The following is a 25,260-nucleotide window of genomic DNA, read 5'->3' on the forward strand; positions in this document are numbered from 1 at the left end:
GTAACAAAGGAATTATTCTCTTCTCCCACCGGCCACTCTCTGCTCCTTCCCCTCCCAGGGCTGGTACTTTCCTAGGCAGCTGTTTGAAAATGTTGGCCTGCAGCAGGAGACTTCATCCCAGACCAACCCTCCCACCTGCTCTCACCCAAGGAATGGGGGGGCCGTCCCCTTCTCCGGGCCAAAGCCAAGGCAGATCCGTTAGTCCCGTGGTCTGACAACAGGCCGTCGTGCCGCAGTGCAGAGCGGGTGTGGCTGGGTTGTGCCCACACCAGAGCACCGGGTTGCCCCACAGATGCAGCCCTCTCTGTGCTTTGGGTTTCGAGACAAGCTCTGAGCTCCGCCAACTATGCCCAGTTGACGCAGGGTTTTCCCTGGACCCGCTGAGACACAGGGTGTCAGTGAGAAACCTGGGCTGGGCAGGCAGAGATTTGCTGGGATTCGTGGACATCCCGCCCAGCTGTAGCTGCGATTCCTAAGGGGTCGCTAGCAGCTGCCTGACGTGGAGGGGCAGGGGAGGCAGTTCCCCTTCTCTGTCTCCAGAGGGAGACTTTGCTTAGCCGCTTGCAGCTTGAAACAGTCCATAACCCTCCTGCTGAGAATGACCCTGGGCTGGGCTCTGCTCGGTTCTCTGATCTGGGCTGCTTCTCGACTGGGAAAATCATTGGGGTGGCACTTCCCACATGCCGCCCACCAAAAGGAGGGGTCAGCTGGGGTGAATTGGGCCACTCGGTGACCCTCCCACCCCTTCCTCACACGAGCAATGAAATAGTTAACACTGGCATCATTGCCTGGCTGTCTGAGTTAAGGTCATGGAGATGACTGGGGCAGTTCACACCTCTCCAAGCTACTGAGCTGCTGTCTGCTTCGGTTCCACTCAACTCTGCGGGTTTTTGATGTTTTCTGTGCAATCGGGTCTGTCTTTAAGCCCTCTGAGCTACTGGAGAACGTGACAGTAGCTTCCGAGCCGTTCCAAGGTCCGATTCTAGCTCCCGGGGGAAATACGCCGCTTGCGAGGTCTGTGATGTTCTTTAATGAGCCACAAAAAGAGGCCAAATGTTTCAAATCTGGGAGCCTACACTTCAGGCTAGGCTCATCCGTGTCCTGCAGAGCTGCTGAACGCCCCTAACCCCCAGCACAGTCCCGGGGGCTGCAGGAAGTTTGCGCCTTTGGAAATCAGACCTCTGTGGATTCAGGAGCCACCCGCTCGGTCTGAGAGCGCCAGTCGCAGTCCGTGAGTTGGCCCACGGGACGCCCTTCGGGTCAGAGCCCCTCCTTTGTTGGATTCTTTCACCCGGGGATCTCCAAGCACTTTACAAAGGTAGGTGAGCACCGGGGTCCCCATTTTTCTGATGGAGAAGCTGAGCCACAGAGACATGCCGTGACATGCCTGAAGACCAGCGCCCACGACTCCTGGCTCCCAGTCCCTGGCCCTGGCCATTAGTCCCTGCAGTGGAGAAGTGGCTGAAGTGATGCAGAGGGAATGGCACACGGTGGGGGTCAGGGCTGTGGGGCGGGAGGATGTGCTGTTTATTCCAGCCCCCCAGAGGAACGCAGCCAGGGAAGCTGGAGGGCCTGAGAAGAAAGGCTCTTGCCAACAGCTCGTGCATGGCAGAGGAGTCAGAAGGTTGCCAAAGGGAGTGAGAGCTGCAGTTTGCGCCGGTTTGGATTGCTATGATCAGGCGGGCGGGGGAGGGAGGTAATCTGAGCGCCCTGGCGGGAAAGGCTCCGGGGCTTAGCGGCAAAACTGGCCGGGGGAAGGCCTTTTTCACAATGAAAAACCTCTTGGAATTTGGACTCTTGCCCTGCGGCGCGAGAGTGGCGGTTGGGAGAGGAGCCGTTCGGTGACTGAGGGAGATTTGGCGGCAGGGTCCCTGGGAAAGCCGCCAGCACCTGCTGCCCACGGTTGGTCTGTGCCGCAGGGGTGGCAGGGCATGGGCAGGGCTCAGCTGTGTTTCCCTGCACCCAAGACTTGGTCCCTGCGTCTGTCAGAGCACCCTGTTACAAACATGACTGAATTTTCAAGAGACAGGTGGTTTTGGGGGGCCCTAGCATGAGACACCGTCAAAGGGCCCAGACTGCCAGAAAATGCAGCGCCCCCTTACCCTGCATATCAGGCCCCTCTTGGGTGTCTTGAGCACCCCAAATCTCTAGTCACCTCTGAAAGTGTAGGAGGTCCTTAGCTACTTACACGCCCCAAGCAATAAGGGGAAAACCTAGGTGCGGAGTAGCTGCAGCTTCTCCAAGGTGTCCGAGGGCTTAGCACCTAGGATTCCCAGGCTGATTCCCAGGCCTTTGCTCTAACCACTAGATCCCCCCCTCCAGACCTATGTGGTTGGTTATTTGCTTTTATTTTTTCCTTCCATTAGGGACTTTGTGTTTAACATAACCCACAGATGACGTCTTATTTCCTGGAGTCCGGTGCCGTTCGCTGTCTTTGCAGCAGCTGGCACGAGGCGCTGGGTCCACCTAGCAAACAAACCCACCAAAGGGTGAAGTCTGGGCCCGATCCTGCGCTGCTGATGCCCGTGATGTTCCCCTTGTCGCCAATGGGAGCTCTGCTTGGGCCCGTGTTGTAGGACAGGGCCCTTGGCAAAGCATTTCAGTGTCCCAAACACAGGACTGGTGATTTGATAAATAATGTTTGTTTTAAGGTCGCCCCCCGGCCCCCCCCCACTTCTTTTCAATTTTGCAAAGTGCTTAGTTTGCTGGGTGACGCTTTCGCTGCATAAGACAAGTTTGCAGCCCCGAGGAGTGTGCAGTGGAGGTGGGGTGGATACCCCGATGGGCACTGCGGGGGGCACTGGCAGAGCGAGGGGGGAAACGCTCCAGAGAGGGTTTCTGGGTTCAGCTGGCCTGTCTTGCTGTGTACAATTTTATCGGTGCATATCCGCCTGGCATTGAGCCGTGTGTGCGGGGGGCGATCAGCTAGGGAAAGTGTGTGTGTGGGGGGGATGCGAATGGAAGGCTGTGCAGGCCCGGGGTGGCGTGGAGCCCAGAGGGGCAGAGCGGAGGGCCCGGGAGGAGGAGCTGGAGCTGAGATGCAGGTAGCAGCAGAGGCTCCAAAACGGGGGATGAGGAGGGGGTGACACTGGAGCCAGGGGCTCTTGAGGAGGGCAGGGGGCTGGGCTGGCGGTGGAGGACAGAGACTGGCAGGGCAGGGCCTGCTGCAGTGGAGAGGAGCGAGGCCTGGGGGCGGGGGATTAGCCGTGGGAGTGGGGAGGAGACCCTGCATGGAGGAGCTTGTTGGGGGCGGGGTGCCCCCAAGGCTGCTGTGAGCCTGGTGACAGGGCTAGCGGGTGGTCGCCTGTGATCGAGAAGAGTGGGGGAGTGGTTGGGATTAGTTGGAGCTGATGGATCATGGCGGGATGTCCTGCCTGAGGTACCGGAAAAGCAGCTGAGGAAGAGACCAAAGAGGTCAAGGTGGGAGTCCTTGGCAGAGAGGCAGGAGCTGAAAGCGGGGAGGACGGGTGGGAGGGGAACAGTCCTGGGGGCTGGGGGAGACGGGTGCCCCAGTGCAACGACTGGGAGTCTGGTGCCTGGGCTGGAAAGATAAATGGGGCGGGGGCTGAAGTCGATACAAACCCTGATCTCCCCCCCCAGGCGTACATCCAGAAACGACGGGGCAGGTTCCATTTCAACCAGCGCCCAGGCGAGGAGTGTCCCCGGGGGCCCTCTGAGGGGCGCTGGGCTGTAGCGTGGTTCCTTGGCTCGGAGCTGATGGGAGCTGGGGCAGCTCCCAGGCCTGGCGTGGCCTTCGGCCTGCCCTGAGCTCGCTGATTCTCACTGGGCCGCCGCTGACTGGGGGGTGGAAATTCCCTCCCATTCGTCACTCCCGCACCGTTCCCCCGTGGCTGGTACATCGTCCCGGGAACGGCCCCATCCTAACGGCAGGCCCGTTTTTCTGCTGCTTTAATACAAACGTGCGCAGAGAATTGACGGCTTCAGCTCTGGCAGCTGCGTCTCGTCGGGTGCTCCCAGGGTTTGGATTTCTCTGGCGCTGCTGAGACCGAGCCTGGCCTTGGGATCTGGGCTTGGGGCTGGGCACTGGGGCTCTGGGCAGAGATGCAATTAACAGCCAGCTTCTGATAGTGTCGTGGGGCCACCTGCTGGACAAGAGACGCAGCACAAACACCGGCTGAAATGAGCCGGGCAACCTCAGTGCGCCAGTGGGATCAGTGGCGCTGGTCCAGTTTGATTCCCCTGGCTGCAAACGGGCACCGCTCCCAGCTCCCCCCGCTGCAGGCCACCGGAGCGACTCTGGCTGTCGCCAGCGTGCTGCAGGGCCGGTGGCAGCCTTTGCCAGCCGGACTCAGGAGTGGACTCAGGCCAGAGTGCTGGATCCTTGGCCCCCAATGTCCGAGAGCTCCCGGCTGCGGCAGGAAGGCAGCGGCCCAGGTGGAAGGGGTCAGGTTGCCACACTTCGGAGGAAGATCAAGGACTCTGGCGGGAGGAAGACGGTGCATCTCTGCCCGGGGGAGGGGAGAAAGAGGGTCAAGTCCAGGAGGAAGAGGCTGTTGGGAGCCCTCAACGTTTTGCAGTGAAAGGGGACGAAATATTGGTGGATCTTTTTAGAGCCCGGGCTGGCACTGCTATAACGTAGGGGAAGCAGTGACTGGGGGTGGCCTCTCCAGGCCCAGCCCGCCCAGGGGGCGATTGACAGCTGATTGCAGGGGATTTGCTGATAGGGTGACCCGATGTCCCGATTTTATAGGGACAGTCCCGATTTTTGGGTTTTTTTCTTATATAGGCTCCTATTACCCCCCATCCCCTGTCCTGATTTTTCACATTTGCTGTCTGGTCACCCTAGCTGCTGATGACCCCTTCCCCCTGTAGAGCAAGCCCTGGCGAGGCCAAGTAACAGAGACGGCGCCAGTCGGGCAATAAACAGATTAAATGTTATTTTATTTCACACAAAAATGTACAAAATAACAGGTGAGTGGATTTTAATTGTTTTATATTAAAAATCTAAAAGGTGCCACCGAGCTATTTTCAATGGACTCAGTGCAGGAGGATTTAAAGATGATGCCCTTTTTCTTCATCATCATCATGGTCACAGCCGGACCCTTGGAGTGATTCACGCACGTTATTTACATCTGTCAGGAGGGGCGGCTTCGTGCTGGCCCCGCCCTGGACCCCTCCCTTCGCACTTGGGGGGCGTAGTCCAGATAAAGTGACCCTACATTGTACCCCTGTGGGAACCATGGGACGCCCCCCTGCTCCCGGGCTTCCATCCCCTAGCCCCCACCCCAAGCTCAGGCATGCTAAGAACTGGGCATGTCACGGCACCACTGATGGGGGGGCAGGGGGAATGGAGACGCACGGAGTGGGTGACACACAGCCTGCCAGAGTTGGACACTGATCTTTTTTGGAGGGAGGCGGGGGGGAGGCGGAAACACGTTGGGGAGGGTGGATTTGTGGGCTGCTTAGTTTGTTCTTGTATTTCTGTATTTTTATTTTTTAAAAACTTTTTCCCTTTCTTTACAAAATGAGGAATATGATCATGGTTATTTATAGCAACATGGCAACATTTAAAATTTTCCGCTGACAGTTCTAAGTGAAGCCTCCAGGCCCCAGCCGGACAGACCCCCCCGCCACCCTACCGCTCTCGAGGCGCTCACTGCAGCAGGGCCCGGATCTGCTTGGATGTGGTGTCGTCGTTGAGGTGCAGGGTGGTGTACCTGCAAACGGAGGAGGGGGGTTATGCCCCTGACGAGTTCACGTGGTGCTTTTCAAGCCATTAAGCCTCATGACCCTCCTCCCCCATAAATAAGTGTGTCCTTGAAGCAGCACAATGAGCTGGTGGTCCGAGCACAGGACTGGAGCTGTAATTGCTAGATTCTGACGCTGGCTCTACCAGGAACTCGCCGTGTGGCCTTGAGCAAGGTGTTTAAGGCTTTGTTGTGGCAGGTGCTGGGCACCTCATTCGATTTCAGTCGCAGCTGTCGGCACTCAGCACCTCTGAACTCCAGCCCTTACCCTCTCTGTGTCACCGGTGGAGTGTCCCCATTGGGCAGAGAAGGATAAGAACGATACTGCTATGCCAGCCCCATTTCATGGATGAACGGAGGCACCCAGCGGTGCTGTGCCTCGCCCCCGGCTGCACGGCGAGTCACAGCACCGCGGGGTGCCTCCGTTCACAGTGTGGTGTTTATGCTGACTCCACGTTTTAATCTTGTCCCCCCAGGAAACCTCTGAAGAGTGAACGCTCAGGACAGAGAAGGGAACGGCAAGGCACAGACAGGAAACGGAAGTGGGAATTTACCATGCAAGGTAGGACTGATGCCCCTTATGGAGGAGCCATTTATCTTGTGAAGTGGAATTTAGACTGCGAGCTTCTGTGTGACAAGGGGCGGAATCCAAGGGACGGGAAATGTACTGTAGAACACCGAGTCCAGCCGCAAGAGATGCGCTTCGAAGCACACCTGAACCCTGACCCTTTCCCCAGACACGAGGCCAACAGCCAGCTGCATTGGACACCAGATTCAAATACGCCGGAGACCAGCACTCCGAAGGATCTATCTAATGGGAGCAGATCATAGCTGAGATCAACCTATGGGAGAACACCTCCATGGGTGTGCTACAGCTGACACTCAAAAGGGAGCCCGGTGGACCTGGAACCAAGAGTTCTAGTCTGATGCATTTTTGATCAGTGCCTCAGAGAGAGCAATGGTCACGCACCAGAAACACAATTTTTGCACTGGTTGACTCAGGGACTTGAAAGCGTGATTACTATGTGTATTCCTGCAGTGCCTGGGGGCCTTAGCTGAGATCAGGGCCGGCTCCAGGCACCAGCATTCCAAGCAGGGGCTCGGGGCGGCACTCCGTGTGTTTTTGCCGCCCCAAGCAGCGCGCCGAATTGCCGCCATGGATGGCGGGGGCAGTCCGTGTGCCGTTAGGGCGGCACACGCGTTTCCGCCGCGGCGGCAATTCGGTGGCAGCTTCTATGTTCAGCTGCTCGCGGCAGCAATATGGCGGAAACGCGCGTGCCGCCCTAACGGCACACGGACAGCCCCCGCCGTCCACGGCGGCCATTTGGTGCGCTCTTTGGGGTGGCAAAAACAGTAGAGCCGGCCCTGGCTGAGATTGTGTTAGGTGCTGCACATACGCATAGTAAGAGATGGTCTTTGCCTCACAGAGCTCAGTCTAAATAGACAAGACAGGTGAGAGAAAGGGCAGCATTATTACCCTCATTTTACAGGTGGGGAAACTGAGGCATAAAGCGACTAGTCTGGGGTCACACAGGTTGTCAGCAGTAGAGGTGGGAGTCTGAACCTGGATCTCCTGAGGCCCATTCCAATGCCTCAGTCACAAGACCAACCTGCCTGTCATTGAGACAAGGTGCTTTAAATCTATAGGGTACTGGCTCACACCCAGCCTAGCTCAGTACCAATCTATAGCGGGTTTGGTGACCGGACTGAAATGAGTTGGCGAGTTCTCAGCAGGCAGGTGTCTCCATCACAGGAAAACACCCAGCACAGTGGATGAAAATCAGCCTCTCTGTTGGCACTTTCTGCAGCAGAGTCAAGGACTGAACAAGCCATAAAATCTGAGTTGCGACCACCCTTCTGGGAGGGGTGGGGGGAAGGAGTGCGGTGTCTGCTACTGGGCTAGTCCTGTAGTGGAATGGATTTGTGCCCCCAGGTCTGGGAGCCTGGCACCTTGAAATGCCCAGGGAAAGATTAAATCAAGGGAGAACTGAAGCCATTCTAGTTATTGCTGGTCGGTCTGCTGATCTAGGCTTGGCTCCTGGAGGCTTTGAGCTCTATTCTGTGCAAGTGTTTTCGAGAAGAGAGTTCTCAGCAGCTTTTCTTGGTCAGCAAGGGAGGAGATGGGGCAGACGAGCCTCTCTCACCAAAACAGTCAGAGAGAGTGGACTTTACAGTAATTCACAAAGAAGAGAATGTGTGTGTGTGTGTGTGTGTGTGTGTGTGTGTGTGTGTGTGTGTGTGTGTGTGTGTGTGTGTGTGTGTGTGTGTGTGTGTGTGTGTGTGTGTGTGTGTGTGTGTGTGATCATCTGCTCTGACCTCTTGTCTAGCGCAGGCCAGAGAACTCCACCAAAATAATTCCTAGAGTGGATCTTCTAGAAAAACATCCAATCTTGATTTTAAAATTGTCAGTGATGGAGAAGCCATCACCACCCTGTTAGACCGTTCTCTGCTAGATCAAATACACTATGTACATACACACACACACACACACACACGATTTATCAAAGCTGACAAGGGGATTTCGAATATGCCTACTCAGCAAGTGAAGCTGTGATTGTAGCATGGGTCACATGTCCGCACTCATTTTAACCTAGCTAGTGCGGGCAACAATAGCAGTGAAGACACAGCAGCGCAGACACTGGCCAGCAACCTCAGGGTGTACCCAGAGTCACCAACAGGCTTGTACTGGGGTCAGCAAGCCTGTGTCACCAGGTCTTCGTGACCACGGTTCCCTGCACCAGCTACATTCGCTAGGTATGCCAACCTGCACTACGATCACACTTTCACTGGCTGTGTAGATGTCACCAAAGACCTACGACTCTCATTGACATTCCCCAGCTAGCCGTGAAAATCTCGTCTCTCTGTTTCTGTCTCTCTCTCTCTCGGATACAGTTGCTAAAATCCCTGTCAGCATGGTGGAATTTCCACCTTCTCAGCATTACTGCTCCAATTAGTGATGCTGTTTCTGCAACCTGGACATGTTTCCACTGGGAACTGGCGCCCAACCTGAGCAACTCGTCCTTGCCCTCGATTGCGATCTGAGCTGGCTCGGAGGGGGAAGGAGAATCTTGAGGCTTTTCAGCAGTGAAGGAGGACAGGAAAGGCAGCTCATGTGACCACAGCTCCTGTTTCGCCCCCACCCCCATTCTCAGCATGGAACATGCAAAGGCAGCCGTTGGTGCGGGAGGACAGAGCTGTACATACCTCAGTGCGTTCAGGAGCCCCTCTGTGCTGGTTGAAGGCTGATCTTTCAAGACTTTGATGCATCCTTTCATCTACCAGGATTAAAAAGAAAGAGCCAGGCGGGTCAGCGCTCAACTGAAAAGAGCACGTGGCGGGGGGAGCAGGGACCAGCAGCTCCCTTACCCACGCCTCCTGAGGAAGGAATGAGTGTGCTCTCTTAGCCCGCCCTTCCCCTCACACTGCCCAGCTGTGTCTTGGCTTCTCTGTCCCTCTCCTTTTTGGCTTTGTCTCCACCCAGCAGACGAAGGGGTGATTGTAGCATAGGTAGGCACAAGCACCTTTGCCTCAGTCTAGCTAGCGCGGTTAACAGCAGCAGGGAAGACATGGTGCGCCAGCAACCTGAATGCGTACCCAGGATCCCCTGCCGGGCAGATTAAAGCACTGAAATCACACCTTCATTTGCTGTGTAGACATACCCTCTGTTTCTTAAAATGTCCCACCGCTGCTGATACTGGTTGCAGCAGTACAATGGTGGGAACTCCAGTGTAGACAAGGCCCCTGGTGTATTAACCACAATGTCTTCTAACACCTCCTCTGAGAAGAGTTAAAACACCAGCCACAGACCATCTCTAGATTTCTCAACGGTGCTATCCCCAGTGGAGCTGCATCCAGTGGTGGGAAATGTTTAGTCTTGAGACAGGGCTTAGTTTCTTCCTCCATCCATCTATTTATCTCCATCGCTTCCTTCCTACCTTATTCATAAAATCCTGGATTGGGATTTGTCCCCGGCCCTCACTGCGTTCTAGGCTGACTGCTGTGTCTGTCAGCTGCCTGCCAGCTGCTCCAGTAGACCGGTGCAGTGCATGGAGTCCCCTGTCCTGGGGTGTGTCTCGTGCGCGTTACTGCAGATGGGAATCTAGCTGTGGTAGGACTCATGGTCTTTGGGCAGCCAGGAAAGCTAAAAGTGAGCGGCTACCCCAGGCTGGCCAGTAAGCGCTTTGCTAAGCTTGACTCTGCAGGACGTCACCCCTTGCGTATTTCATGCTGACCAAGACCTCATTGCTCAGAGATAGGAGAGCAGGAGCGATTCTTGCTCGGCTACTTGTGATGGGATCATCCAGCCCAGAAGAACCAATAGAACCTGGGTGGAAGTTAAGTGTCTTCTTTCTCACTCTGCCCTGAGGCAGGAGGTGGCTAGCAGGACAGCTCCTGCTAACCACCAAACCTATGCCTGTAGGCCCCATAGCACTCCCCAGCTCAGATGGCTTCACTCCCTCATGATTTTTTTTTAGTGCCCCTTTGCTGGGCAGTGTGCCAGCTATTGACACCAAGGTGTCACTCACATCGATTTTGGAGGTCTTTGCGAAAGCCCCCACGGGGTGAACGTGATCGTAGAGGATAATGACTCCAACCATCACTCGCATGCAGAAGAGAAGGGTCTCGGTGTTGGTGAACCGGCTCCTGTATTCCCTGAAATCAAGAGAGGGGTCAATGACAAGCAGAGGGAAGTCTGGCAGGGTCTGACTCCGTGTCTTTATTGCTGCTGGCAAGTGAAGGGAGATGAGAGAGAGCGTCCCATGGGGGGGGGGTCACAGGTGGGAGAGCTTCTACCTGTACATGCCCCTGCTATATGGGTGCCTATACGTGTTTAAAAGCTGGGCTTGGGGACCTGCAAGGAGCTCTCAGCGCTTGGCACTGCATGGATTCACTCCTGAAAGGGTGACCGCTTAGTCCCGTGTACATTGCTTGAATTCCATCCCTTGGCTTCCTGCTGGCCTGTGATTTTAGAAGCCATCTGCCAGCCTGGATTCCGTGCCTAGGCACACGGGCCAGGATGAAATACTCACGGCGTCTCCAGCATCACCCTGCAGACACAGGCCATGGTGCTTAGACAGTCAGTTGTGTCCTCAATGGGGAGGGTCTTGTTCTGAAAGGAGAGAACAAGAGAGACACTAGATTTGCCTCCTGGTCCCGTGTGCCCTTCGCTGGAGAGGAGGCGTCAGTTAGGAACTGAATCACTTCATCGTATCGCTATTTCCCCAACCCCTTTCCAGTTGGTCTCCCTCTATAAACTCCCCTGCCTATTATCAGAGGGGTAGCCGTGTTAGTCTGAATCTGTAAAAAGCAACAGAGGGTCCTGTGGCACCTTTGAGACTAACAGAAGTATTGGGAGCATAAGCTTTCGTGGGTAAGAACCTCACTTCTTCAGATGCAAGTCTGAAGAAGTGAGGTTCTTACCCACGAAAGCTTATGCTCCCAATACTTCTGTTAGTCTCAAAGGTGCCACAGGACCCTCTGTTGCTTTTTCCCCTGCCTATGCTGCTAATGGACAGCTCCCCAGGCCTGTGGCTTAGACACACCTGTTTCTTATGACGCAGGACGGCCATGACCAGGGATGTTGGAAATGTGCTGAATTCGTGGAGGAATCCTTCCAAAGCTCACATCCTATTTTCTCTCATGGTGAATCTTTGTGCCAAATATTCTGCTGGGCACATCTTGATTGACTTCAATGGAGTCTCACTGGTTTACCCAATAGGTACATCTAGGCTATTGTTTATATTTCTCTCCTCCGGCCCCCCCTTCTCCCAGTTTTTGGTTTCTCTTTCTGTCTTTGGGGCTCACTCACCTCTGAAACAAACTTGGTTGTGGCGTTGCTTAGAGTTTTAAGCATAGGCGTGGCCTCTGCGTAGAAGAGAGACATCCTGTTGGCCATTTCATTGTTAACATCACTCTCGGCATCCAACTGCAGGACATGAGATGTGAAAGACGGCTTGCTCACGTTAATCCCAATAGGACTGGGCAAATGCTGAACATGTCTGAGCCCAGCCTAATCTGCCCTGTTGGAATGTGCTGAACAGACCCAGACTATAATCTCACCAGCTCACACCTCCCAGTTCAGGTCTGGGTTTGCTGAACTTGGGGGCTCAACCCAGACCGGCTTCAGGTTTGCTCACCCCAAGCCTTGCTGGTGCTGCAGGGGGGTGAGGGGACCTAACTCAGCCGTCCTCCAGTTCATTCTGCGCATCGCTTTATGAGAGGCCCACCCACTGCCTGTGTCCTCCACTGCTTGGTCCTCGAGATGTTTAGTTCTGCCAACCATCTGGTAGAGCATTGAGTGACAACCACTGCCTCTGCAAGAATCTCTCATCTTACTTTTCTAGCAGTTTATGCATAGTTCACCCCCAAAGCTTTTTACCCAGTGTTAACCTGGGCTAGCAAGGCTAAGACCTCCATATCCATGCTCATACCATGCTAGGCTTCATCCCCCACACTGCTCTGACAGTGGAACTCAAACCCTGTGGGAGGGGGACCAACCTCTTACCTGTAAATTGTTAATGCGATTTCGGCTGAGGGTTCTTCTGTAGTAGCTAAAATCGTTCTGGATGGCAGGGTTGGTCATCTGCAGCAAACATGGACAGAGAAGATGGGAGGTCTGATCAACTGCTCTTGGTACTGCTCCCATAGGGCAGAATGGGTCCTAGATCTGGATCTGTTAAACTGGGGGCCAGCTTTCCAAGAGATGGTTGAAAGAGGAGTGGATAAAACTCTCAAAATCTAGTGTAAGGGATGATACCCCAGCGGCGATTGGCAGGAATGGTCCAGAGGACCTAATGTAGGCTAGCTCCACTGCCCGTTTGTCTAACGAACGGTTCGTTTGGTTGATGCTTGCATGTCAACTAAAGCAGAGCTAATTCACCAAGTCATGACTCAGCATTACAAGGAGGAACATGCCAGGGAATATTGACTCCCTGAAGAGCATGGCTTGATTTGGGTTGTTAATGCGTCGTGCAGCATTGACTCTCTACCAGCCGACCGTCCCTGGGAAAGGCGAGTTTCTAAGCTCCCGTGTTCCGTCTCCAGTCGGACCCGTGAAGCTTCCCTACCTTGAACTCGTCGAAGCTGAGGGTGAAGTGTAGGATTTCTGCAAACTGCTTTGCTAGGGCTTGTTCCCTCTCCAGGTGCTGAGTCGGGGCATAGGGCGGGCTAGTCAGAGCTTCCAGCAAGCTGCGCAGAGCGTTCTCTGGGAGCGGAAGGGGAGAAAAATGATGCATTGCAGGGTGTCATGTCACCGTGCGAACACAAAGCGATTACCAGCGCTCCAGGCTTAACCCCTCCAGCTCCCTCCCCAGTATGGAGCAGTTCAGACTTAGCTTGCAGCAGACTTAACTGCAGGTTCTGGGGTATAACCTCCCCATCTCCCGCACTCAGGGGCTTTTCTACCTCTCCTGACTCAGGGGGACACACCAACGGTGTTTCCCCTCCCTGCAAGCTGTCGGACGCAAATTGCTTTATTCGCGTTTAACAGCGGGTTATTTCCTGGGTGAATCCTCTTCATCTCATTCCAGAGGTGAGCAGTCCCCAGATGGCTCAGTGAAGGAAGGGAGCCAGCTTATTTCAGCCACCCAGTCACCTGAGGTCACTGGAACAGAGCTGATAATCTGATCTGTTGTGTCCTCTTCAGCCCCTTTTAGCCAATCCGTTTTTCAACTCTCGGTGAATCTAGCCTCTCCATCTCCCCATCCCTGTGAGCGAGACTTTAAGGTCAGAAAGGACCATTATGATCGTCTAGTCTGACCTCCTGCCCAACGCAGGCCATAGACTCTCACCCACCCACTCCTGCAACAAACCCCTGACCTATGTCTGAGCGATTGAAGTCCTCAAATTGTGGTTTAAAGACTTCAAGTTGCAGAGAATCCTCCAGCAAGTGACCCATGCCCCACGCTGCGGAGGAAGGCGAAAACCCCCCAGGGCCTCTGCCAATCTGCCCTGGAGGAAAATTCCTTCCCAACCCCAAATATGACGATCAGCTAAACGCTGAGCATGTGGGCAAGACTCACCAGACAGACACCCAGGAAAGAATTCTCTGTAGTCAGGGCCGGCTCCAGGCACCAGCCTGGCAAGCAGGTGCTTGGGGCGGCCGCTCTGGAGGGGGGCGGCACGTCCAGCTATTCGGCGGCAATTCGGCGGACGGTCCCTCACTCCCGCTCGGAGCGAAGGACCTCCAGCTGAATTGCCGCTGCAGATCGCGATTGCGGCTTTTTTTTTTTTTGGCTGCTTGGGGCGGCCAAAACCCTGGAGCTGGCCCTGTCTGTAGTAACTCAGATCCCACCCCATCTACCATCCCATCACAGCCCATTGGGCATATTTACCGCTAATAGTCAAAGATCAATGAATTGCCAAAATTAGACTATCCCATCATACCATCCCCTCCATAAACTTCTCAAGCTTAGTCTTGAAGCTAGAGATGTCTTTTGCCCCCACAGCTTCCCTTGGAAGGCTGTTCCAGAACTTCACTCCTCTGATGGTTAGAAACCTTCATCTCATTTCAAGTCTAAACGGAGGCACAGAGTGGCACAATGACTTGCCTTAGACACGCAAGACAGTGGCAGCATCAGGACTTGAACTCCCGAGCCTTAACTATGAGACCATCCTCCCCTCTGAAGCCCAAGGCCAAATGCTGCAGGCCTTGCCGAGGCAATGTGCTGGTTGTTCTGAATAAAGGACAGGTGGATGCGGTCCGGTGATAGAGTTTGGAGTGACGTGCAGGGCGGGGAGGGGCAGGGAGCTGGATGTGGGCTGAGGGTAGCAGTTTTGTGCCGACACCTGCACGGTTGGGGGACGGGAATGGAGATTGCCTTATTAGCGGAGTTTGGGCTCACCCAGTCGAAGAGAGAACTCATAGAAGCGTTTCAGCTTTGCCACTAGAGGGCACACTGCATTCCAGGCCTTCTCCTGGAGCTGGAGGTCATTGGGGTTTTGGATTGCCTGCAAGAAACCAAGAGGGCAAGCTCATCATTAGTGCCTGAATCCGTGCCCGGGTCCCCAGGCCGATGGATGGAGGAGCTGCAGAGCTGTACCTCTCTAATCTCCAGGCCAGCCCCCGTGTAGGACTGCAGTTCAGCCAGGATGGTCTGTGCCTCCTCTAGCACTGCGTTGACCTGGTTCCACACAGCTGTCTCGGCTTCTGTGGGCTGAGCATCTGCATCGGATCACCCCCCCAAAAAAGCAACATTTCAGCACGTGCGTCGGACAGCGAGAGCGCGGGGTCTTTGGCGGCCGGTCCCTGAACAATGTTAGACCCGGGGAAACGCACTGGCTTGTCTGGGGCGCAAGGGCAGACAGAGCGATTCCTCTGCCTAAGTCTGTGGAGAAAGTGCCGACGAGAGACGTGCTAAAGGGAATTAGAAAACCTCCCACCAGTAGGGCCAGGCCCCCGGCTAGTGCTAGGCCTCATCTATTCTCTAGTCAGATCTGAACCTTCTGGAGACCTGGCTCTCCTCGCCCCACTGGTCTAGTCACACACGCAGGCTCTCAACGGAAAAGAAACGTGTGCAAAGGAAACAACACAAAGCAAACCAAAGGGAAGAAACGTCTCCTGCTGAGAGAACAACCCAATTGGAATGAGATGCCTTGGAATATGACTCCCCTCCATGGGCTTGGTTCTGATCCCATAGCAAATCAGGAGTCAATGGACCTACAGCAGCATCACACTGGCGTGAGGAGGAAATGGGGCCCTTTCTTTCCTGACTGGGCCAGACTCTGGACTCAACTCCCAATCTTACTGCTCCTGAATGGGCACGTCAGATCCCTTCGTGTCCCACTTCCCCCGCAGAGTTCTCTGGCCTGATGGCACTCTGTCCTTCCTCACCATCGCCTTAATGGCACGGGAGAACAGCTCCCTGCTAACTAATGTTGTCTCTCCGGAATAATGGGTGGGCCTAAGAGGATTTATGTGGCAGGTAAATGTTAAGAATTCAAGCTTCTGGCTGGGACCTGCCTGGTTGAGCTTCTGTAGGTGGCTTTGGGTTATAATCAACAGGGAAGGATATCCTTACAGGGATGGGACCGGCACTAGGGATGGAGAGCTAAGCCCCTCTCCAGGCCTGAAATGTCCTGACCAACACCCCGAATGACCTGACAGCCCTTTCTGCCGCCCCTTTGGAAACCAGCCTGTTAAATCCCCCAACATCTGGCAAGACCAGCTTCCTGAGAAGGAAATAGCCTACGGGAGACCAAGCGGGGTGGTGAGTGGGGAGGAAATCACTACAATTTCTGGAATGGGTACGATGCCATGGGAGATTAACTGAGACGACAACTTAAAATGACATGAATGTGGGGGGGGAGGGGGAGCGGAAAATAAAATAAAATAAAAATCCCATCTCACGTTCAAAGTCAAGGAAAAAATTAGGGCCTTGTTCAAGGTCGTTATAAGTCAACACTTTAAGAAGGTTCCCCATGTGACACCTGCAAGAGAAGAGACAAGAGGAAAAAAATATGATGGGTAGTGAGGTGGCGTTCATGGAAGGAAGCAGTGGGAGAACTAGCTTGAGGGCCAACATCTGGGCAGCAGGAAGAGCCCCTCAGGCATCAGAGCGTCAAGGTTTTTGGCCGGCTGTGTAACGCCTGAATCTTTGTGGCCGCATGTAAGAGGTGCCAGTTGTTGGCTCCTCGTAAGCAAGAGCCGAAGGGAGGAAAAGGCAGTCGTGCCCAACGGCTTTGCAGCACGCAGCAATTCTAACGTTAACGAGCGGAGCTGCTCAATTAGAAGGCGCTGAGGTTCATTAGAGACTCTCCCAAGATCTTGATGGCGACTGCAGCCAGATGTGGCTCGCGGGAGGGCGGCCCGGCAGCTACTCCCAGCCCCATGAGCAGCTTCTTCCTGCCCCCAGATGGAGATGAGCGTTGGCTGATGGAGGTGGTGACCAACAGGAACAAGCAAAGTGAGGGAGAGCCGCTGTTCTCCAGGAAGGGGGGGGGGGGGGGGAATGGTCCCAGGGCTGCGTCTCATTTCATCTCCAAAGCCAACACCTGCCCCTTGACTCTCCGGGAGGTAATTACAGAGCAGTGTGGAACATCCATCTGCCTCACAATTACAGCCGGCTCCGGGGACCCAGAGGCAACGTGGGATGAGACTTTCACTGCCTGGCCCACACCCAGACTGAAGCTTTGGACGTGTCCAGCCCTGGTTACAGAACAGGGGAGTGGGCCAGGCTCTGCTACAAATTGGCAGCAGGTTTGGAAGGGAGTCTCCGGACTTGCTTGGAGTCAAGAGCTCCCCGGGGCCCTGCTGGGGGAATTGCTCTTGTGACAACCAGGAAGGGTCATTGAACGGGGCCTTAGGGCTGAGCCATTCCTCCTGACCCCATCTCCAGCCTCCCACTGCAAGGGCCTCCCCAGCGCTGCAGAGCCAGAGGACTATTTTGGGCTCCCCCCGGGCCTCTCTGTGTGGTGAACAGAGCGCTCGCCTCTCAGCCCCCGCCGGGAGGCAACGTGTGAGCTGTGCTGCTCTGACACTATTTTTACACCCCTCGGGTTTTCCTGAGCGCTGACTCTGAGCTGCTTGTCTGGGTGGATGAGGAGGGGCAGCCACAGGGGATCTTGTCTCGCCAACTTGCCGGGGTTAGTCAAAGGCAGGGGGGTTATTTTAGGAGTGACCCCCACTTTGAGTCCTCCCTTCGCCCTCCCCACATTCCCAGTCCCTCCTGCTCCCTCCTGCCCTTTTCTGGCTCTCTCAGGCCCTTCCCTTCGCACTGGCTGGCTGCTTCATCTCTCTGGCACTCTGCTCTCTACCCTTTGGGTCTCTGCTTCCCTGTCCCCCTGAACTCAGCTCACCCCTCCTTGTTCCCTTCCCTGCCCCCTCGGGAGCATTGGGGCAGCTTATGGAGTTTTGACCACGGGGGCTTCTCACCCCACGGCTAGCAGGGGGGCGGCTTTCCCAGCGTGGCCAAGTCTCTGTTTTAGCTGTGCTGCTCCCTGACCTGACCCAGCGCCAGGGGCCTGGGCCAGAGGGAATTTGGCTCCCCGAAGCCATTGGATGTTGCCTGCGGTACAATGAGGCAGCACAAATCCTTCCTTCCTCCTTCCTCGGCAGCATGTGACCGGCTGTTACAGGCAGAGGGGCTCTTTGGGGGCTTATTGGCCTGCTGGGAAGTGTATTAGCGGTCCCAGTCCTACCGGCTTGTGAGGAGAGAAGAGGATTCAGGGGTCATGGGGCAGACCAGGCAGCCGCCTCGGGAGAATGTGTTTGGGGCTAAGATCCTAGTGTTAAGGGCAATGGCCTCTCTCTCCCAAATATCCTCCAGGGGAATGTCACTTCTCCTCCATTGCTGCCATCAACGGCGCGCCCAGGGAGCTGGGAAGCCTTGCTCTGGAGCAAATCTGTCTCAGCACTTGGATCCCAGAGCCATGGGTGCTGGATAAATACAGAGAGCCAATGGGCTGGGGCCTCTCTGCTCCGGGAGCAGTGGGTGCTCCAGTGTGGAGGAAATTCCCCCCGTTAAGGATGAAACCAGGAGAGTCCCTGAGCTCGCCATCGGAGTCTCCAGGGTGAGCCCGGAGCCGCTCGTTAGATGGGGGGAGGGGGTTAAGATTTCCCTCCCAGGCTCGGCTGGCGATGGAGATGGGATGTGACAGGCGGCAGGGAAATCACATGGTGGTTTCACGTGTGAGAGAGTCTATTTAATGCCCCCACCCCACCCCCCTGCTCAGTGGCCACCCAGGGCTGGCCTTAGGGAAAATGGCGCCCTGGGCAAACTTGTATTTTGGCGCTTCTGGTCCCCGCTGCCTCCCTAGGCTCAAAATCCATCTCCCCTGGTCCCCGCCACCTCCCCAGGCTCCCAACCCATCCCCCCAGGGCCCACAGCCTCCCCATCTATCCCCCCATCCCCTCTGGCCCCCACAGCCTCTCTGGGGTCCCCACCCATCGCCCATGGCACCTACCACCTCCCCAGGCTCCCAACCCATCCCCCCATCACCCCTGGGCCCACAGCCTCCCCATCTATCCCCCCCCATCCCCTCTGGTCCCCACAGCCTCTCTGGGCTTCCCACCCATCGCCCATGGCCCCCACCACCTCCCCAGGCTCCCAACCCATCCCCCCATCACCCCTGGGCCCACAGCCTCCCCATCTATCCCCCCCCATCCCCTCTGGTCCCCACAGCCTCTCTGGGCTTCCCACCCATCGCCCATGGCCCCCGTCACCTCCCCAGGCTCCCAACCCATCCCCCCATCTCCTCCGGCTCCCTATCCACCCATCCCCCCTGACCCCCTCCACAGGCTCCCAACCCATCACCCCTGGGCCCACAGCCTCCCCATCTATCCCCCCATCTCCTCCGGCTCCCTATCCACCCATCCCCCCTGACCCCCTCCACAGGCTCCCAACCCATCCTCCCTGGCTCCCGCTGCCTCCCCCAGGCTCCCCACCCATGCCTCTGGCTCCTGTTGCCTCTCCTGGCCCCCCCTCCGTCGCCCCTAGCGCTGCCGCCTCCCTGGGCTCCCCACCCATCCCCCTAGGCCCTGCAACCTCCCCCCATTGCCCCGAGCTCCCTTCTACAGCCTCGCACCCCAGGCCTGCACCCACTCCTTGCCTCTTGACCCTGGCGCGTGCCCCCCCCCATGGTGGTCGCCCACGATGCCCACCCGTAAGGCCGGCCCTATGTCCACCTGTCCAGCCTAACCTATGGGAGCTGCCAGTGCTAGGGACCTGTTCCCCACTGTTCATTTGGCCATGGCCGCCCTCACCCAGAGCGGTGTCTAGGGCCGTCCGTCAAGCCCATTGCAGTGTGGGAATGTATTATCCTCTTTAGAGAGCAGCGGCTCTTCCTCCTAGCAGGCACAGAAATCCCCCGGCCCTGAGCGCGGGACTTACTTTCAAAATCCAGGAAAAAATGAGGACAGTTTTCTAAATCTTTGCCCAATACCTTTATCAGGTTGCCCATGGCCAGCAGACCTGAGCGAGAGAAACAGAACAGAATGGAACAGCACAAGCACCGAGAGCTACCGCATGCCACCGCCCGGAGCACGGCACTCCTCTGCCCGCCTGGCCCAGAGCCATCCACCCTCCTGCACCTCTCGGCCTGCACACGCCCCTGGCCAAAGGCTCCCTCGCAGTCATCTCCTCTTACCACTGTCCAGCCTGGGCCGACTTACCTGCTTGCGCCAGATACAGCTGGTATCGGCTCTGCAAATACAGGGGAGTCTCCCTCTGCCTCCCCACCTGGCTACGGACTTCGGGGTGCAAGAGCAGGTGAGCGGCGGTGAAACCTGGGCATGCTCCAGTCCGCAGCACAGCCGTCTGCTCCGCCTGCGTCCCTCTCCCTCTGGGTATCTGCGTGAGGACGCGGAAGCGCGACTGCTCTCCCCACCACTTCTGTTTTTTCTATTTTTGAGGCTGGAGGGGAAGCGGAGAGCTCGTTCCGTGCCTCGAATTTCCTGTGTGAGCCTCTCGCATCTTCCCCTCCACCCGAGCTGTGCTGCCTCTCAGGACTTCCTCCTAGCCCAGCAGAACGGCAGAGGCCCCATGGCTTCCCTGACATGTGCTGCTGCTCTTTCCTGGCACCCCTTCAGCTGCTCTGACAACCTGTTCCCCTGACTGGCGGGGCTCAGGAACTCTTCTAGGGCCCACCTAGCATCTGTCTGCCACTGCAGGCACTGGGATGAGAAAACACCTGTCCCCATAACACCACGACCTTTACACTTCCTTAAACGGAACTGCAGGCAAACCAGTCCCTGTGAAGCTGCATGGGACAGTTCCACAAACGGATGGGAACAGGGCTCCCTGAGCACAGTTGCATGCGCCCCTTGGGTTTACAGACTGCTATGGGAGAGCTCTGTGCTAAGGCCTGGCACTCTTCAGCTGTCCAGCTCCGGGCAGTTCACAATCATCATGAAGTCTCATTATCCCCCTTAAGCAGCGGGGGAACCTGAGCGGTGAAGTGACTTGCCTAACATTACACAGTGGGTCAGTGGCAGAGCAGGAATGGAAGCCGCATTTCCTGACTCCCTGTCCGGTGCCCCTACCCACTGGGCAGTCTTGCTCCTAGTCTGTCCCACTGTGAGACTCCACCACCTTCATGAACGACCATGATGCTTCCACCCAGTCTGACCTGCCATCAAGGGGCACCAGAGCTCGGTACTGGGGTCCCTGTTGTCAGTCCAGCACTGGTTTGCTTTGCAGACCAGAAACTCAGCGTAAGAATCCTTGTGCTGGAGTGGAACCCTGTGACCCAAACCTCCATCTGCTGCTCTCCTAATGTTCTGTCCAGTTGCTGCACCCCTGTCAGGGGCCCCTCATCCTCTCTCAATTGCAATTTTAACATACACTCGCCCCCTCACAGCCAGGGGTCTCTCAATCTTCTCCTCCAGTCTATTGCTATGACTGATTGTCCCCCAGAGGATGGTTAGGGCAGGGGCAGTATCAACTCCAAGGATCAAGGAGCCCGACGCCGGGATACCAAGGCCCTAGTATCTAGGGCTTCCTTGGTAACAGACATTGAGCAGAGGCCTAGGACAGCCTGGGTTGCTATATTCTGTGCCTGTAAAAATGACTCCATCGGGGAGGCACCAGGACCCGGGCTAGCGGAGCTCCTCTGCCATTAACTATCTGGCTGATGCTGGCAGGAGTCAGGGCTGGAAGCCGTGCTAGGCTAGCTGTCTGCTTCCCCTTCTCACCCATTCAGTACAGTGCCTCCTGTTGAAACTGGAGTGGTTTTGTGCTATTCCCAGGCCCATCCAATGCCTGCTAGGGGGAATTAGACTTAAACTGGTGCTCTCAGGAGCGCCGGCAGCTTTTCTGCCGCCCTAGGCGGCGGAAGGTCCTGCCCCGAAATACCACCCCCCACAGAGGCGGCGGAAGGTCCCGCCGCCAAAATATGGCCGCGGTCACCGCCCCCCAAATTGTAGTGTCCTAGGCAACCGCCTAGGTCGCTTAATGGGTTGTGCCGGCCCTGGGTGCTCTTACATCCTGCTGAGAGAGGCTGGGCTTAGACTATCTGTGAGCTCCCACTAGTAACCATCACAACCTTCTCTCTAAGGTCATAGCCTCCTCCATTGCTGGCCTCCCAGTTGGGTTTGCTCTGAACAGCAAGAGATGATTGTCTTTACCTTGATTTCTGTTGCTTCAGTGACCTCTATGGCAGGAACCGGGGCTGTGTAATGCTCATAAATCACTTCATCAGCTGGCAGAAATCTGCAGTGAGAAGGAGAGGGACAGAACATCACTGGAGGCTTCCAAATTTTGACCATCTTCATGAGCTAAGCAGTTCCCTATAAACCTGCTGATAGTGGGGGCCGGGTGTCCTTGTTGGAACCCAGGGAGTGACTGCCTGAGCCCAGGCCTTGCCCATTCATCCAGGGAGAGCTACCAAGGAGCTCAGTGAAGGCCGACACAAAGGTCTCAGGAGAACTGTCTGGAGTCGGTCACATGGAGGAAGCTATTAGGGTAACAGCAGTTAAAATTCTGCTTCTCTGCAGGCCACATCATGGGGGTTTGCGCAGGCAGTGGCCTCACTGGACACTTCATTCATTTGTACTCTGGCTCCTCCAGTTCAGATCACCTTCTTGGATGTGTCTCCAAACACGATGTTCCTGTCTGAGAACGTGAATCAAAGAGGTGACCCCGTGGCTAAGAGGTTAACTCCTCTGGGTCGGGACAAGTGTTTGCTCAGGAATTAAACCCAGGATCTGTAGCTGACCGCAGCTCATCAGCCATGACTCTGTCTCTTGCACAGGCTTAGATACCAGATTCATCCTCATCACATTGGGACCAACCCCATCACACCCTCCATTAACTCCTACCTTGGACCCTGTGCCTTCCTAGTCTTCAAGGCAGCATGGCCAATCTTTGTGACGGGGAGGGAATTCTGAGTGTGAGATCAAGTGGCAGTACAAAATCTGCATCTCTGCCTGGTTTCCATCTTGGTGCTGAGCTCTCCACATCACTATGGCAACAGCTAAAATCTCTCCTTAAGACATCCTCCCCCAGCCCCATAGCGAGCGCATAAAGGGCCTGTTGCTCCTCTGCATGTCGAGAGCAACAAGGGATAAATGCCCAAGCGATTGGCACTTTAAGATGACAACAGGGAGTTTCTAATCATGCCGTGACGTGTCTACAATCCAAACTTTCCCTCGCTCACCCAGGGCTGCATGGGATTTGAACTCATTTCACGACGCAGTTTCCTATCATCAGCCATTTCGATTGCAAGATGCGCATGAAAAGGCATCAGTTACCGCTAGCCCAGGGAGCAGTCAAACTATAGTAATAGATTACTATCGCTGCCACTCGCAGAGATGAGTTATGGCTTCTGTGCTGGGGATGAACTGCCTTCTGCAGATGCTAAAAACTGTATGTCAGTGAGAACGGCAGAGAGGCCCCCTTCAACATCTTGTAAAGTTGCAGGTTGAAGGTTTGCAGTGTTGTTGCATCCGTCACTAAATATACAATGCCTCTGAGTCGGGCCCTTATCTAAAGGCTAGAATGGAGCAGTGATCAGGAGGGGTCTTTCCTCTTCGCATTTAAAGTTAAGTTGCTTCCAAAGAATCTGTCTAATCTCTCTAAAGTATTGTTAACAGGCCAACAGCAGTTCAGCACGGTATCTAGGCAATTAATAAATTATCATTAAGAATGGCTACATAGACAAACAGAAGTGGTCAGTAATGGACCAGTTGTCAGTAATGGACTATGCATGCCCTTTGACACTCCTAGATATGTTACCATTCTAGTCTACCGAATAAATACCAGGCATCCCATAAATACCACTGCGAATACTACCATGCACCGACGAAGCAGCCCGAAGTTAGGAGAGGTGCAAAACTTTCTTTGGGTTTGGTTCACATGGGCTCAGAGTACAGTCGTGTGGTTTAGGGATGAATCTGCCCAAAAACTCAATGTGAAATGCAAGCAGAGCCATCCCTTCGAACAGAAAACATATGTCAGGCTGAGTTTTGAACAGAGCTGGTTCATGGCGATATGACCATACCAGCACTGCACCAACCAAGGGCTGGTGGCATGATGGTTGCTTAAAAAAACAACCTCCTCTTCTGAATATGACCCAACGCAGGGCTGTCTTCCTGAGCCAGCAGACACAGTGAGTCATTAGCTTGAAGGGGTGTGAACTGGCTCAATTAATCTCTTACCAATTTACAATTGATCATTTGGCCGAAACCTTTAGCCACACCTGGCTAGTGTTGGGATAGTCGGCAGGACATTTTTCTACTCTGATTCTTCTCACATGATTCCCTCCTGAAACCATAACTCAGCCCAGGATCATATGAACCGTAGCAAACTGAACAGAATTTTAGGTTTGAAACCTAACTATGAACATATTGCAGAACTCGGCTCACTGAGTAAAGGATTTAAAATACCCTTTTACTTCTGTTTTCTCTTGTGTTTATTTTCAGCACAGTTTCAAGTTGTCAGGGAAGATTCCACACAATATGAACATAAGAATGGCCACACTGGGTCAGACCAATGGTCCATCCAGCCCAGTATCCTGTCTTTGACAGTGGCCAATGCCAGGTGCTTCAGAGGGAATGAACAGAACAGGGAATCATCAAGTGAGCCATCCCCTGTCGCCCATTCCCAGCTTCTGGCAAACAGGCTAGGATACTTCAGAGCATGGTTTTTCACCCCTGCCCATTCTGGCTAATAGCCATTGATGGACCTATCCTCCATGAACTTATCTAGTTCTTTTTTGAACCCTGTTATAGTCTTGGTCGTCACAACATCTTCTGGCAAGGAGTTCCACAGGTATGGGTATGGATTTCACTATGTTTGCCCCTTAAAAACAAGAATGCGTCCTGCTCTTTTCCTAAAGGAAACTTCCCAGTCCTGGGAAGCCACTTTGCCATAGGGCTACCGATTCTTCATTCTTGCACAGCTCGGAGGGGAGCGAAGTCTTGGAGATTCTTTAGAAATTTTAGGTGGCCCACAGGAAAAAGTACAAACAGTTGGAGAAAGAAGAGCTAAACTAGAGATTCCTGCCATCCCACCATCCAGAGAAAACAGCTGGGTAGTGATGCTTATACACCACTGATTTTCAGCAACACTCTGTCTAATTTGAGGTGGAACTACTCTCTGCACGATATCAGTGAGATGCTAAGGCATAGCGAAACAGCTGTCAGAAACCCATCAGTTCTCTCCAGAGATCCGGTCTGCCACTAGCCGCAAACCATCGGGGAGTGTGACACTGAGCAAACGTGCTCTGTTTGAGTCCTTCAGTTTAAGGAATCGTGTGTCACCATGTGAATAATGAGCCCGAAAGCCATGACCATCAACTTCAGCAGCATCCTTTCAAAATGGAACCATACTCCCCCTTCTGGGCATGAAGGGAAAAAGTCCTCTCCCATAATCAAGAAGCGAAAGGCAGACAGGATTGTTGGACGTGTGGTGAAGGTGCTGGCCTCAGTTCCTAGCGCTGCCACAGCCTCCCTTTACTTCTGTGTCTTAGTTCTCCAGCTGTAAAATGAAGATTGTAGTATTTCCTTTCTCCCACCCTTTGTCTCCCTGGATTGTCAGTTTTTGGGGGCAGGGCCTATCTCATATTATGTGTTTGTGCAGCACCTACCATGACGTGACCTCAAGCTCATAGGCAG

At 54.9% G+C, this 25,260-nt stretch overlaps 1 protein-coding gene and 1 long non-coding RNA gene across 9 annotated transcripts in view; one reads left to right on the top strand and one right to left on the bottom strand.

The window, feature by feature from the left end:
- The first annotated feature begins 3,284 nt into the window (after nt 1–3,284).
- Nucleotides 3,285–19,723, top strand: LOC135977243 (uncharacterized). Its single transcript, XR_010594634.1, has 3 exons — nt 3,285–3,420; nt 6,185–6,270; nt 19,599–19,723. It is a non-coding gene; the product is annotated as an uncharacterized LOC135977243 (long non-coding RNA).
- Nucleotides 4,884–25,260, bottom strand: part of LOC101945584 (CYFIP-related Rac1 interactor A-like) — a 41,549-nt gene continuing 21,172 nt past the window's right edge. Inside the window, exons 2-14 of one of the 8 annotated variants that reach the window (XM_065576993.1) lie at nt 21,772–21,856; nt 19,819–20,059; nt 19,538–19,618; nt 16,057–16,136; nt 14,750–14,871; nt 14,552–14,657; nt 12,776–12,912; nt 12,214–12,291; nt 11,518–11,634; nt 10,739–10,818; nt 10,235–10,361; nt 8,913–8,983; nt 4,884–5,678 (exon numbers count right to left, since the gene is read on the bottom strand). In XM_065576993.1, coding sequence (XP_065433065.1) covers nt 5,615–5,678; nt 8,913–8,983; nt 10,235–10,361; nt 10,739–10,818; nt 11,518–11,634; nt 12,214–12,291; nt 12,776–12,912; nt 14,552–14,657; nt 14,750–14,871; nt 16,057–16,129 — 975 coding nt within the window. In that variant the 5' untranslated portion in view covers nt 16,130–16,136; nt 19,538–19,618; nt 19,819–20,059; nt 21,772–21,856 and the 3' untranslated portion in view covers nt 4,884–5,614. Of the gene's footprint in view, nt 5,679–8,912; nt 8,984–10,234; nt 10,362–10,738; nt 10,819–11,517; nt 11,635–12,213; nt 12,292–12,775; nt 12,913–14,551; nt 14,658–14,749; nt 14,872–16,056; nt 16,137–19,537; nt 19,619–19,818; nt 20,060–21,771; nt 21,857–22,464; nt 22,687–25,260 lie in introns of those variants that run through there. The other 7 variants (XM_042844717.2, XM_005302107.4, XM_065576994.1 and 4 more) reach the window with 7 other exon arrangements.

Source organism: Chrysemys picta, chromosome 23 (assembly GCF_011386835.1).
Source record: "Chrysemys picta bellii isolate R12L10 chromosome 23, ASM1138683v2, whole genome shotgun sequence".
NCBI classification, from domain to species: domain Eukaryota; kingdom Metazoa; phylum Chordata; order Testudines; family Emydidae; genus Chrysemys; species Chrysemys picta.